Source organism: Crassostrea angulata, chromosome 3 (assembly GCF_025612915.1).
Source record: "Crassostrea angulata isolate pt1a10 chromosome 3, ASM2561291v2, whole genome shotgun sequence".
In the NCBI taxonomy this organism is placed as follows: Eukaryota; Metazoa; Mollusca; class Bivalvia; order Ostreida; family Ostreidae; genus Magallana; species Magallana angulata.
The window spans coordinates 1545546-1560259 of NC_069113.1; the positions used below are offsets into that span (position 1 = coordinate 1545546).

General features: G+C 35.0%; 3 protein-coding genes across 9 annotated transcripts in view; 1 reads left to right on the top strand and 2 right to left on the bottom strand.

The window, feature by feature from the left end:
• The window catches only part of LOC128175947 (serine/threonine-protein kinase ATR-like), a 129741-nt gene that overhangs the window by 105367 nt on the left and 9660 nt on the right, over positions 1-14714 (bottom strand). For 5 of the 7 annotated variants that reach the window (XR_008242737.1, XM_052841871.1, XM_052841872.1 and 2 more), the window contains 9 exons: positions 14100-14415; positions 13677-13810; positions 13418-13526; positions 13072-13169; positions 12808-12980; positions 11127-11182; positions 10526-10607; positions 9561-9655; positions 1922-2025 (listed from right to left, as the gene is read on the bottom strand). Coding sequence is in view for 6 of the 7 variants with exons in the window: in XM_052841871.1 (XP_052697831.1) it covers positions 1922-2025; positions 9561-9655; positions 10526-10607; positions 11127-11182; positions 12808-12980; positions 13072-13169; positions 13418-13526; positions 13677-13810; positions 14100-14415 (1167 nt within the window). In the remaining variant the exon portion in view is untranslated. Of the gene's footprint in view, positions 1-1921; positions 2026-9560; positions 9656-10525; positions 10608-11126; positions 11183-11688; positions 12352-12741; positions 12767-12807; positions 12981-13071; positions 13170-13417; positions 13527-13676; positions 13811-14099; positions 14416-14714 lie in introns of those variants that run through there. The other 2 variants (XM_052841877.1, XM_052841875.1) reach the window with 2 other exon arrangements.
• LOC128175956 (uncharacterized) lies at positions 2488-5304 on the top strand. Its single transcript, XM_052841888.1, has 7 exons — positions 2488-2601; positions 2833-2930; positions 3139-3258; positions 3825-4089; positions 4243-4382; positions 4666-4863; positions 5066-5304. The coding sequence occupies exons 3-7, from the start codon at positions 3210-3212 to the stop codon at positions 5287-5289; spliced, it is 876 nt and encodes a 291-aa protein (XP_052697848.1). The 5' UTR covers positions 2488-2601; positions 2833-2930; positions 3139-3209; the 3' UTR covers positions 5290-5304.
• On the bottom strand, positions 5335-8850 carry LOC128175955 (uncharacterized). The gene is made up of 7 exons (XM_052841887.1): positions 8672-8850; positions 7755-7898; positions 7448-7562; positions 7155-7325; positions 6877-7052; positions 6342-6460; positions 5335-6075 (listed from the first exon to the last, which is right to left on the bottom strand). Exons 1-7 carry the CDS (start codon positions 8782-8784, stop codon positions 5522-5524), a joined length of 1392 nt encoding a protein of 463 aa, XP_052697847.1. The 5' UTR covers positions 8785-8850; the 3' UTR covers positions 5335-5521.

The following is a 14714-nucleotide window of genomic DNA, read 5'->3' on the forward strand; positions in this document are numbered from 1 at the left end:
TGGTATAGTGTTAAATCTAGGATTTGAAAAGGGCATGTTAAATAATGGTGAAAAGGGCACTTTTCTCTGCGGTAAATATTATAAAACCTTGAAAGAGGCACCTTTTTTTGCGGTAATATTATAAATCATTAATCCTTGGAAACAAGCGTTTTTTAAGGAAAATTTTGCATCGTAATCAAATGTGACCTCAAGATCTGTAACAATATTATTGTACAAAAAATGATTTGCTTTTGCATTCACATATTAAGTGTTATTCAATATTTTATTTTCATTTTTTTTTCTCTCTTAAATTGATTTACATTTATTTTCATCCCTTAGAACAGCCTGACTAGTTTTAAAGTATAATGCATTAAAAATTCTTTATTTCATTTAGGCTATATGTAAACTTGAACACATCTGTATTCAGTAATGAATCATAGGACATGTATAATGTAGACAATATTCTCTTTTGTGAAGTAGACAGGCATAGCATGAGTGTAGACTATGCCTGTCCACTTCTCAATCAAAAGAAAATAAGTAGACAACTGATGGCAAAATTAATAAACCCTTTTTACCACAGAAATTTGGATATTGAAATTGTTATTTTAGGCTTTTTAAAAATCAAGTGGCATTAAAATCTGCAAAACAATATTGCAATCTTTTATTATGAATTAAGTTTCTGCATTCTTCAAGAAGTGTAGTTACGTTTTTTGGGAAACAGAGAAAATTCTGGTTAATCTGACGATAGCTTAAAAGCTTAGAAAAGAATAGGAAAACTTCACATCTAGTTTTTTATTAAAATGTTTCTTTAGTCAAATCATGGTTTTAGATGCCTCGGTGTTGAAATTTCAAATTATCTCCATAAAATATATTCTTTTGTGTTAATTCTATTTTTTAGATAACCTTACGATGTCTCAGTGTTAATCTAGCTTGTACAATTAGCCTACTAATTTCAAGGAGATAATACAGTTGTTATTTATCAAATTATTGCACCAGTAATTAGGTGTCAAATCACCCGCTGTGTATACCCCCTCAGCTTGGGCCTCTCTATATAGTGTTTAACTGTATTGTCTATTGTCTCAGGTCACTCGTGCGTGAAGTCCAGCAAGTTCGGGTTTAACTTTGCAAAAAACAGAGGCTAGGACAATGGTGGTTTTGAATTGAATTTACTTTCAATAAAAAGGGCATCCGCTATTCAATGTATGATAAGACGATCAAGACAGAGGAAATTCGAAATACACATAAGTCCTTGTATTACTATAATTATCCGAATGTAGTTCAAAATTGATTAATAAAGTTAAATATCCTTATGTTTGACAAAATGTATCAAAGCAAGACTTATTTTTAAAGTGTGAATAAATCAAGAAACTTACTTTTTGGATCTTGACCTCGTGCTCACTATCCTTGCAGACGCCATTGTTGTTGTGTGTGATATCAAACGCTTGAAAGAACAAGATTAACGGAGGTTGCTTTTCGGAACTCTCGGGAGTTACTATGACCGCAGCTTAGCTAAATTTAGTGTTCCGAAAGTATGATATAGAAGCGAATACATGGTGCGTCCATAGAAGCAACTTTTTCAGACACTTTATTGGACAAGTCGCAGTGTCTAAGTTTTGTTGGATACTAACTTTCATGTACCCAATTAAGGCATTTTAAGTAGATTAAGCGACACTTCCTCTTGGGTATACCCAATAAGAAAAAAGTACCCAATTAGTACCAATTAAGTGTAAAAAGAACCCAATACATGCACTCTCGTAAACACGGACAGACGGACAGACGGACAGACAGACGACAGACAAAATGTGATCAGAAAAGCTCACTTGAGCTTTCAGCTCAGGTGAGCTAAAAATGGATTTACTTGTATTGACAAGGATTTAGAACTACCTATTCTAAAGTTTACTTAACATGATTATGAATGCTTTGAACTTCCCTGAACACGTACATCAGCAGATCATGAACCAGGTGGTTGGCGTTCGGTCCGAGGTGAACCAGCAACAAGGGGAGGCAGCGAACAGCAGCAATCTTCAACTCGTTATCAGAGTCAGTCTACAGAGAAATTATCAATATGTAGATTGTGTTATAAACATTCACATTGTAAACTCAACAGAGAAAAACATCAATATCTAGATTGTGTTACATACATTCACATTGTAAACTCTACAGAGAAATTATCAATATGTAGATTGTGTTACATACATTAACATTGTAAACTCAACAGAGAAATTATCAATATCTAGATTGTGTTACATACATTAACATTGTAAACTCTATAGAGAAAATATCAATATCTAGATTGTGTTATATACATTATAATTAAAAACTCTACAGAGAAAATGTTGATACATGTTCCTCCAGTACTTAGTACAAATCCTAATAGGGGCTGTAAGTCTCGTTTTAAGTAATTTCCGGTGAAGCGCTTCCGGTGACAAACAAATGCAGAAATGGCGATATCGATACAGTACTGGGCTAATTATACTACAGACAAACCGAAGCTTATGCGAAAATCAGAGAATGCTGTATATAGCAATCATGTTTTGAAGTTTCTCTTCGACAACGAGACGAATATAGTTAATGCAGTGGTTCAGGCGTCGATGAAGAACAAGTCATACAAAGTAACAGTAAGTAAGGAAATACATGTCTACCTCTAATTTCGTGATTTTAATGTATGATAATGTGCGTAATTATTAATGTAACGTACGTAGTGTAATTTGTGTATTGCTTCCTAAAACGTTCCAAACTTAAAAGTTCAATTTTATTTCCAATAAATTTTGTCACACTGGAGGATATTCGGGTTTTATGGGGATATTACAATTGCAAATTTTATATTACAACCCGTTTTGGACATATTTGTAGGCAGCTCTAGACGATGGCTATGCCGTATCTTCGACAAATTGTGAGTGTCCTTTAGGGAAGTTTGTCTGTCATCACGTTGCAGCAGCACTGTTGTATGGGTAAGTTCAATCAGTTGTCAATTGAAATGTACTACTGTGACTAGTTCATGCAGGTAAAATATGATGTGAAAATCGGAGGCGATATAAATATGTTGCTTGACTTAGTAGTACTACATACTGATGTTCATTGAATTTAATGAAATTGTTTAATAACGTGCCTGATTTACTATTAATTGTGAAATATTAATTCGAATACATAATTATACAGGTACAAATGTGTTAGTAAGACTGATGTGAAATGTGGATGGCTAAAGAATCCAAAGACAGCCATTAAAACAGATGTTAAGACAATGGAAGAATTATTTCCACCATCTCAACCTGATTATCAGTAAGTGTGAAATATTGGATTAACAAGTAAAAAATAAATGGATTAATTGTTCATGCTTTAAGAAGTAATTTTCTTGAATTTTAAGTGCTCTGCGCAGGCCATTCGATGATAATGACAGAAGTTTTTTTCAACAAGAGTTAGCAAAACTAGGCAGATTTATTGGTATAATTGGTTGTTGCCAATTTGCAAAAAATGTTTTACTAATCTGTATTCTGATCTATATTTTGTTATATCTTAGTTATGATCATTTCATTTTCTGACAGAGTTGCTTTCATTTGAATATACTTTTTTTAAATTTCAGTATTAAGTTTTTATGTTGTTTGATTGTTATGCATGTAAAATGAGAGAATAATTTGTAATATTTGATAGAATATTACAGAATTAGTGTATGTGATCACTGAAATTTTGAAATATATAAAAAATTCTGTGATGCTTACTACCTGTAGATAGGTGTAGACTTATTGTAGAAACTTCTAAATGTTTTACAATTACAAAACTTTCATAAATGTTTAGATACATATTCATATATGTACTAGAAAAACAATAACATGTTTGTATATATACAGCTATGGAATGGATTCTTCAGCCAGAACCATGTGAGCCAGGCCCCCCTGCTCCCATCATAGAAGATCTCTTGACCAGTGCAGAATTTGTTAATTCTGATATGCCCATGGTATGGTTAAGACGAGCTCTGATTTTGTCTGAAGAAGTCATAACAAATACTGCACTGGCAACCAAGGGTCAAAGAAACAATCCAATGTGGTCAATCATCAGAAAAAACAGGATAACAGCATCCAATTTTGGAGCAGTGCTCAGTACAAAGAGAAGACAGTAAACTATTATTATTATATACTTATCCAGCATGATTCATGAATTTATGCATCATGAATAGCATTTGATAATTCTAAAACTAATTATGTACAGGTTTCAATAATAACTGTGTACTGCTTATAAATGGCTAGTAATGGATGTTTTTAATTGCAGAATTACCATTTCTCTCAAGAAACGTCTCATGTCCTCATACAACTTAGAATCCATCAAAGCAGTTGCTTGGGGAATTACACATGAGGAACATGCACTGAAGAAATATGAACATGAATTTAATGCTTCAGTGCAACAAACTGGTAATTTTTGTTCTTTAATCTTGATCATTTCCGAACAGACGGCATTGTTCTTAAATTGACCATGACTCCATTTTGAAAGGAACTTTTACCCAAATTTCTCATGAGAATTGTCCATTCTCATTTAATTTTCAAGAAATGAATATATATTTTTTTTGTTTGAGGTAAAAACCTCATTTACTTTATATCGATTTTATAAATATTAAATGAATATGAAATATAACAACATTTTCTTTAATATACCCGTTTCAATAAAATTGCAAATTTAAAATTTATTTTGATTCAGGGATTTGGCTGCACGAGTCTGGCGTTTTAGGTGCATCTCCAGATGGTTTAGTCCTGCACCCACCAACATGTGATGTGAATTTCCAGACACCAGAGGCTCGAGATGCTGTTCCTGATATAGTTGAAGTGAAATGTCCTTACTCTGCAGCACATTTAACAATATATGAGGCAGTGCACAGTCTAAAGGATTTTTATCTTGGTAAGTACATGTATATACTGATGTATATCAATCTAAATTCATGAAAGCACTCAAACTATAGAGTTCTGTGTTCTATTACTCTTTCAAAATATTTGTATATGAACCTCTATTAACTACATTTCCCCTGCTGTTCCAGTTATTGATATAAAGTTGTAAACCGTATTTGAATATACGTTTTATGCAAACTCTTTGTTGTATTTAGAATACAGAGAAGGCTTTTTCTACCTCAAGTCCAACCATCCTTACTTTCACCAGATACAAGGCCAGCTCCATTTGTGCAATAAGAACTGCTGTAATTTGATTGTTTGGACTACTAAAGACTGCAAAATTATCCGGATCACCAAGGACTCTGAGTGGACAAAGAACATTGCACAATTAATAGAATTTTATTTTAACACTTTCATTCCAGAACTAATTAAAAATTAACAAGATGTATTGAAATAACACATCTAATAAAACAATAGAAATCAGTGCAGTCCACTTATTTATCATTTGATTTCATATACAAAACATAGATCAACAGCAATGCTAATAAAGTCTCATAATAGCATAAAAATGTTAACATGCATCCCATTCTACTTTACAAGTGAACAATGTTGCATGAATAATTTGTTTCAGAAAAAATAAAAAATCAGATGGATTCATAATTGTAAATGCTCTATGAAATTTCTTTCAAAAGAGGTGCTTGCAAGTTGACCAAGGAGGAACAAAGTTGAAATATCTTGGTTGATAATGGCCTGTAGGTTGCTGGTATGTGGCGAAGTATTTCAAAGTTCTTTATCCTCTCATTAGCCCGTTCCACGTGAATTCTTGCTCTGGCTATTTTGTAACACAGTTCTGCTTCTTTCTTGGTAAACTGCCCTCTTGAGGATAAAAATGCTGGAATGTTCAAGCACACACCTTGGGGTATTTGATCATGGATTGTGAATCCCTTGTCGGCTAAAATTAGGTCTCCAGGTTTGAATTTCTCAAGAACTTTGCTGTGACGCACAATCGCAACATCTGATGTTGATCCTGGATATAAAGGAGAACAGTAAGTGATGGCACCATTTGGGGCGACACAAGTCACTGCTTTAACAGTGTGACGGCTCTTATATGAACTGTATGCCATGGCCTGTGTATCCAGGTGTCCAGGAATATCCTGGGTTGTCTCAATGGCATCCATGGAAGCCCTTGCAGAGGAAAACTCTGCAAATGACTTTGGCATAGAGCCTAAATGAAAATGGGGGAAAATCAATTAATTCAACAGTACTTTAAGTAAGATGTAAAGTTGGCTTAATATTTTCTTAATTATAGGGAAATAATTTAAGTCTACAATATAGCAACATTCTATAATTATTACATGTATATTATGTTAAAGCAGTCTGCATGATTAGATAGCAAATCAATGTTTGCAATATAGATAAAGAGTATAATGCATCAATATTTGCTTCATAATAGGATTTTCTATTCATGTGAATGTAAATCATCATACAAACCTTTGCATTTAAGCTGACTGGGGAAACATGTGTCAACAACACCCACATACAACATTTCATGGAGGGCATGAACCAATGTGTTAAAAATGTTGGAAATTGTAGATCTGCTTACACAAAACCTGCGAAATGAGAGATAAAATGTATATTGTTACCAAAATATTACCATCCAAGAAAAATAAGTACAAAAGGTCCAAGGGTCACATTGCTCACCTTAGCACTCTGCTTCATAGAGTTGATCAGAGGTTTGGGATTAACAATGTGTATATATTGAAGGGTATGGACAAAAGTAAACCTTTGTCATCTTCCAATATCCATGAATGAACATTCATCAATAGGAAAATAAGATTTAGATCTTGATACAAAAAAATATATGGTTTGAGGGCGGGGATCTCAATAGCCAATGACAGACAACAGACAAATTTTGATCAGAAAAGCTCACTTGAGCATTTGGCTCAGGTGAACTAATATATACTGAATATAATTTATTATTTATTTCACATTCAAATATTCATTAAATTAATGTAAGTTATTATACCTGTGAGCCAAGTCTATGTCTCTTAGGTTGAGCTTCAGCTTCATTAAAACAATCAGAAGCTGATTTTCAATATTTAGTGATGGTGACCAACCATTAAAGTAATTTAATTCAAAGCGACCAAGCAGTCCCACAAGCACTTCAAAGACATCATATTGTATTGATGTGTAAAGCAGCATCTGCAAAATAAGTCATAAATTTCACAAGAAAGAACCTTTGATAATTTTTTTTTCTAGTATGTAAATTTCATTTTTACCTCATCAACAATAATATATATTAACCTTTTCTTCGCTGTCCCTAATTTCTGCTACAGTCATGGGTTTTCTTTTATTGCTGTTGATCTTTAGAGCAACTAACTCTTCTTCCAACTTTTTAATCTCTGAAGAGAGTTGTTGCATTTCTATTGAACAGTTTCTTGAGCAAGATACTGGGTAGCTGTGATCTACATCAACCTTAAGATAAATATATTTTCATTTCACTATATGTATGGATATTGTATCTACTTATTTTTTATATAAAACACCATTTTAAAAAAGATGATTAAAAATATTTGCAAAATGATTGAGGAAGTTACATGTTCTACATCTTCACAATCAACAGCATCTTGTATCTGCTCTTTCTCACAGGATGGACGCTGGGTTATAGTTTTAGCTTCACAGGACTGGGACTGGCACGTCTTCCTCCTTTTCCTGGAAGCATTTTTAATTAATATATTAATATATAAATATTAATCAATTGTATCTAAATAGCATAAACTTTGTACATAATGTTTATTTTGTAATATCAACCACATCTAGCATTCAATATTTGACAAATTAATTATAGGAAATATTAGAATTAGCCAAATTTAGTAAATACTTCCATGAAAAAATTTCTCTCACCTATCTGATTTTTCTGGATCAGGAAAATCCATGTACTTTTTGTCGTTCCATGCAAAGTAGACAGGATCTCCTTCCTTTTTCCCCTCTTTGAAATGGCAGGAACAAATCCTGTCATTTTGATTTTCTGGTTGTCGATCAGCTCTTCTAAATAAAGAAAAGTCAGTTGTCTGTATAGTTTCAAAGCAACAGCATATACCGCAACTGTTATCTCTCATTGTATACACGAAATAGAGGTGCAATTCAATATACATGTATTGAATTTGACGGACAAAATTTATATGTACATCAGTATTACTAGTAGACTATGTACATCATGATGTGTATCAGTATATTTCAACAAGTGTTTAATTGATTTTAATCATGATAATAGACTATGGGCTCCGCAATTTACAACATGAATTCTCTTTATAACAGCTGAATAATGACTACTTAGACTGTTACGAGTACATGTATTAACAATTCTACTTGTACTATTGGTACTATATTAGGCATAAAAATATAGCAGTATTATAATTTACTAAATTAATTTTAATTTTTCATCGACAGTATCACTATGCTTATTGAACTTCGCAGGTGATGACACATGCACTTGTAATGGTCCAGTCTGTTTAAAATCAAACCTACTAGCTCCTTTATTTTGATGGTCGTATTGGAAGGTTTGATTTTAATCAGATTGGTACGTAATGGTCCACATAAGATGTACATGTGGTTCGTGAATATATCAACAGACTAACGCAAATCTATAGATTGATGTATAACGCATTAAAAATAAAGTCTCACTATTCGTTCTCAGGTATCGCCTTGCTTATCAATGAAATAAGTTGTATGATTAGATGTCATGTCCTGAAATCCGGTCAAGATCGCTTATATATTTCATTCAAAACATGCTGAATACATTTAGATGCATTAATACTGACCTGCATATCTTTCCCCATAACGTCCTTTTCTTTGTGTCAGTCGGAAAACGATAGAACTTGCAACTATTTGCGCCACTTCTATGATTGCATGCGAACGCAAAGCAGATCACCATGTTTGTTTGTCACCGGAAGTATTTAAATCTCGCGCGCTCTCGTTTGCGAGCTTACAGCCCCTATAATATCAGGGGATCTTAGTAATATTGTAATAAACTATATTAGATACCAGCTGATTGATAATGGCGACAGCTAGTACTTTGCTCAGATAGATTGTATTTGATTGATTAGGAGGACACTGTACACTCCTTGTTCTATGCGCCGAGTACTTTAATAATCCCACGATTCAACAGTTTTGCATCAAATTTCGAGAATATAAAATTGCGAACCCAAATTTTTATCATAATTTTAATTAGTTTACATCTGTCTGAAAAATTAAATCAAGATTTTAAAATCCGTGAGATGTGCTTCTTGCAATTTTACGCTGATAAATAATTCCTTGTGTTTAATCAGGAATTTTCAGGAACTGGAGTAAAGCTCAGATACATGTATCTGGTAGTTAATTCATTCAGATCATGAGATGACAGCTGGTAACTATAAGTTTAATTACTGATATTCATTGAGCAGATTCCGCACTAAAGCTCAGATCTCTGGTAAATTATTCATTCAGGTGACAGTAGGTAGCTATTAGTTTAATCATTGATATTAATTCAGCAGATATCTGGACCAAAGCTTAGATATCTGGTAAATTATTCATTCAGGTGACAGCAGGTACCTATTGGTTAATTATTGATATTAATTCAGCAGATATCTGGACCAAAGCTTAGATATCTGGTACTTGATTGATATAGAGTGTATCGGGTATCTTGCTGCTGATATCTTGTGGGTGACTTACACAAGCCTGTCGAAAGACGTGCACTCTCCACTGGGGGGACACGTCCTTGGGGAGAAGGGACAGTCCTCGCAGACACTCGCACTTAACCTCCATGTCTAGAAATAAAACACAGACACACACAATTACTATAAACCACATACAAATATAATACATGTATCACACTTAATTAACTCACCATATAGAACTACACTGAACAATTGGAGTCATAAGAATTCACGGTTGCTAAAATTTCTACTTCTAAATACCTAAAATTTAACATCCACATTATAGTCTTTGTTCATTACTCATACTAGCATATCAATAAAATTATATTACCGGTACCACTCACTTGGTATTCCATTTAAATACCTTGACATCTAATTATATAGATTTCACATAGCATGACAATGTCATGTATCCTTCCACAATAATGTAATGTTACTTACTGTAAACCACCTTTTATTCGTGTGTGAGAAATTTTTGCTAGGTTAGCGAGAGCCTTGTCGTCGCGAATATTTCTCGCTGCGAACCAATTCTTTGTCTATAGTTTTTATAACAATACAGGTCTGGATAAGGCTTGGTCACGAACATTAGTCGTCGCGAACCAGTTTATTGACAGTTGATCGCAAAATAAAGTCGCCGCGAATGAAAATTGGTTTACAGTATTTTGGGGTACTGTAAAAACTGTACTATACTCAGAACTTCTCAGAAATAAATTTCCTATCCTGTACTTTGAGAAAAATTCTGAGCTGGTTTCTCTGAGATTTATAATCCCAATCCTCATTTCTCTGGGGTAAATGTTTTTACCTGAACCTCAGAGATAAATTCATACCCAGTATATTAAGATGAATTTGGATCTGGTTTTCTGAGATTTATAAAAATTGATATCCTTACCTATTTCCTTGAAGTGATTGTTTTACCAAATGAATAACCTCAGAGAAATATTCATTCCCCGTTACATACCGGTAAACATATTAAATTCTCACCTAATTTTTCAGATATTTCAAGACATATCTTATTGACCATCTTGAAGTCTTGGGGTTTCAGATCAATCCAGGCGGGGTCATTCTATCAGCAAATATAAAAGATACTCTCAACATTGCTCATAATTCCCATTACACAACATCAGTTTAATAACATACAGTGGAGTCTTGATAATTCAGACATCTTTCCCACAATAAAATATTTAAGATGAATGATGCAGCCAGATTATGATGAATCCTAATACTGGAATATTCTATGTACTGTGAACCAACTTTAATTTGTGTTCGAGAAATTTTCGCAAGGTTCGTGAGAGCTTCGTCTTCGCAAGAATTTATCGCCGCGAACAGCTTATGTTAATGAATTTAATAACACCATGGGTGTGGATAAGACTTGATCATAAAAATTAGTCCCAGACAACCCGTTTATTTCTGGTAAATCGCAAAATGAAGTTGGTTAACAGTATTAAAGAATTGGTTATCATAAAAATAGTTCAGTGGGTGAAGCTTTTGGATCATGGGTATTCAGATTAACAAGGCTTTACTGCATTTTACTGGGTTTCTAGATTTTATCAAGAATTCTAAAAAAAAAACCTCTCAACCTGACCTGTAACCATGGCAATGACAAGATCCAGCACATCGTGTCTTCTGATTCAGTCCATTCTACACAAAAAAAACAACACAAAATTCATTATCACTATTATACATATTTTATACACATGAGTTGTCTTAAGCAGTGAAGTACATTTTTACCTACAGCTATTATCACCGCAGGCGTAAATAAATGAAATAAATAAAGAAATATTATCAAATAAACCTTGTTTATATTTTTAAGAAATACACCTGCAACTTTTAATGCATTTATTAATGAGTCTATCTTTTTAGCAATTAAAAGATTAACCTGTCAATTATAGGGTTAGCAAGTCAACAGTTGGAAGCAAATGGCACCAAAAAACAAAGTTTTACCCTGTGGAAAATCTTTCTATGTGTATGTCAAGCCTATAAGTCGGGTTCCTAGTTTTTATTTAATTTTCTACTCCCAAAATACTGACTTATATGCGAGTATATACATGTACATGTCATGAGTTCTTTTCTCCCTCTACATTGTGTGTCAAACAGTGCTACAACAGTTCTACATACATGTCAAGAGTCCCTCCCTTCCCCCCTACCTTGTGTGTCCACTAGTGCTACAACAGTTCTACATACATGTCAAGAGTCCCTCCCTTCCCCTCTACCTTGTGTGTCCACCAGTGCTACAACAGTTCTACATACATGTCAAGAGTCCCTCCCTTCCCCTCTACCTTGTGTGTCCACCAGTGCTACAATAGTTCTACTTACATGTCATGAGTCCCTCCCTTCCCCTCTACCTTGTGTGTCCACCAGTGCTACAATAGTTCTACATACATGTCATGAGCCCCTCCCCTCCCCTCTACCTTGTGTGTCTCCACCAGTGCTACAATAGTTCTACATACATGTCATGAGCCCCTCCCCTCCCCTCTACCTTGTGTCTCCACCAGTGCTACAATAGTTCTACATACATGTCATGAGTCCCTCCCTTCCCCTCTACCTTGTGTGTCCACTAGTGCAACCTACAATAGCTCTACATACATGTCAAGAGTCCCTCTCTTCCCCTATACAGTGTGTGTCCCACCAGTGCTACAATAGTTCTACATACATGTCATGAGTTCTTTTCTCTCTCTACCTTGTGTGTCTCCAGCAGTGATACAATAGCTCTACATACATGTCATGAGCCCCTCCCTTCCCCTCTACCTTGTGTGTCCACCAGTGCTACAATAGTTCTACATACATGTCATGAGTTCTTTTCTCCCTCTACCTTGTGTGTCCACCAGTGTTACAATAGCTTTACATACATGTACATGTCAAGAGTCCCTCCCTTCCCTCTACCTTGTGTGTCCACCAGTGCTACAATAGTTCTACATACATGTCAAGAGTACCTCCCTTCCCTCTACCTTGTGTGTCCACCAGTGCTACAATAGTTCTACATACATGTCAAGTGTCCCTCCCTCTACCTTGTGTGTCCACCAGTGCTACAACAGTTCTACATACATGTCAAGTGTCCCTCCCTCTACCTTGTGTGTCCACCAGTGCTACAATCGCTCTACATACATGTCAAGAGCCCCTCCCTTCCCCTATACCTTGTGTGTCCACCAGTGCTACAATAGCTCTACATACATGTCAAGAGCCCCTCCCCTCCCCTCTACCTTGTGTGTCCACTAGTGCTACAATAGCTCTACATACATGTCAAGAGCCCCTCCCTTCCCCTATACCTTGTGTGTCCACTAGTGCTACAATAGCTCTAATGATGGACAACATGTTCCTGTTAAATGTGTCTGGCTTCCAGTGGTGATTAAACTGCAAAGTCAGTTTCCAGCTCTCAAGGACACTACCCAAAAGTTCAGGAGGTAACCATGACAACACAGTACTCATGTTTTCTGGAAGACTGAATCATACCAAAATTCAAACATGATATTTTGACTAAAAAGTTGTATCTAAAAATTTCTTTACACTTTTTTTCCACTTAAAGAACTCACAATTTCTTGTTGGACGAGGACTCTAAACTTGACATAACAGCCACAGATACTGCTTGTAAAGCTGTGTGTATCCCATCCAGAACCTCTGAATGCTGATCCTGTGTTGTTAAATTAAATTCAAAATTATACCTCTCCTGCTTTAAACATTTTATGTGTTCTTCAAATTAAAATTCTGATGATTAAATTGATATACAGATCACACAAATAATCAACATTCTCTTCTTTATGGAGGTAAAATTCTGATGTTTTCCTCCAACACATCACACACACACATTGTTGTATATATTGTTCTGATGTTTTCCTCTAACACATCACACACACACATTGCTGTATATATTGTTCTGACCTGTTTGGGATCCTGTAGGCCACTTATCAAAGTCTTTATCTTTGACCTCAGCCTCAGGTATCTGTGGGGAAGACTCGATTTCTTCTTCATTTGAGGCTCATCAGCCTTCCTACAGCAGAAAACATCTAACAGTGAAAGTTCACAGTTTTACACCAGCTCTTTAGGTACAAGTACATATTTTACAGTTTTCCACCTGTATATATATATATATATTTGTACAATGTACCTACTTCACTGTGTGATAAAAGAAGTCACCAACCTTTTGCGTTTGAATTGTGAAGCGGCCACTGTGTCTAGTTTGTCTGTTGGTATAGACCCCTGTGTGTCTGGGAGTCCACTGTACGTCTGCCTGAAGTCTGACATCAGCAAAATCACCAGAGGTCTCACCAGGTGCTATACAAAAAATAAACCAGTCTCATCTGGACCCACAACCATAAACTGAAAACAGACTTCAGCCAGATTTTTAGTATAACCTTATAAATAATTTTGAATACGAAATAAATGTTTCTTCATGCACTTCAAATATACAAGCTTACAACTTTCAAAACAAATTTGTTAAAAAGATATCAAGTTATTAAAAATCTTGAATTTGACTAAAGTCTGTTCTCAGCTCATGGTCTAGACCTCTGAATTTTTTTGTCTTGATTTTATTATACGTCTATAGCAATAACGGTGTACATACCGAAGACTCTATGTTCTTCCCAACTGCAGCCAACAATACAGAAAACACAAGGTCCTTTATATGTTTAGCCTCCCCTTCCTGAGGACTGGTAAAAGAAAGAGCTTCCAGGCAATGACTCAGAAGCTCCGAGATGGACATTTTCATGGCACCAGTGACCAGGTTAGAGAAGCCGTGCTGCTCTATGACGTTACACATCTTCTTCAGGATGTTTTGGTGCTGGAACTCAGAGAGATGAATAGCAGCCAGGGGTTTACGGTTGGCCAGACAGACACTGAGCACCACCTGGGCGGTTCTCTCCTCTAGCTCCTGTTGGACACTGTCAAAGTAAAACACAGGTCAGTGCTATATAAAAAGCATGCGGTCAGTCTTCATAAAACAACTTACTGTCCAAAAGGCCCTGTAGTCTGTCAATATACATGTATATTTCATAGTTTCATAACACATGTTAAAATGTGTTGCATAAAAATGAGCCATATCCTCCCTAACTTTAATCTGAAGTTTGCCCAACAGTAACTTCGGGTTATATCTATCATCTATTCAATGGTTTTGATAATTGTATGCTGTTAAGAATGCATGAATAACAGAAAAAATTATTTTTCAGATGTCTGACTTTAA

Excerpts from the sequence above, each read along its gene's own strand:
- LOC128175956 (XM_052841888.1), top strand. The coding sequence starts at position 3,210 with ATGTTAAGACAATGGAAGAATTATTTCCACCATCTCAACCTGATTATC. Across the intron at positions 4,090-4,242 it reads CTCAGTACAAAGAGAAGACA|AATTACCATTTCTCTCAAGA; the intron begins GTAAACTATTAT and ends TTTTAATTGCAG. Across the intron at positions 4,864-5,065 it reads TCTAAAGGATTTTTATCTTG|AATACAGAGAAGGCTTTTTC; the intron begins GTAAGTACATGT and ends TGTTGTATTTAG.
- LOC128175955 (XM_052841887.1), bottom strand. The coding sequence starts at position 8,784 with ATGGTGATCTGCTTTGCGTTCGCATGCAATCATAGAAGTGGCGCAAAT. Across the intron at positions 7,563-7,754 it reads GATCCAGAAAAATCAGATAG|GAAAAGGAGGAAGACGTGCC; the intron begins GTGAGAGAAATT and ends AAATGCTTCCAG. Across the intron at positions 7,326-7,447 it reads ATTGTGAAGATGTAGAACAT|GTTGATGTAGATCACAGCTA; the intron begins GTAACTTCCTCA and ends ATTTATCTTAAG.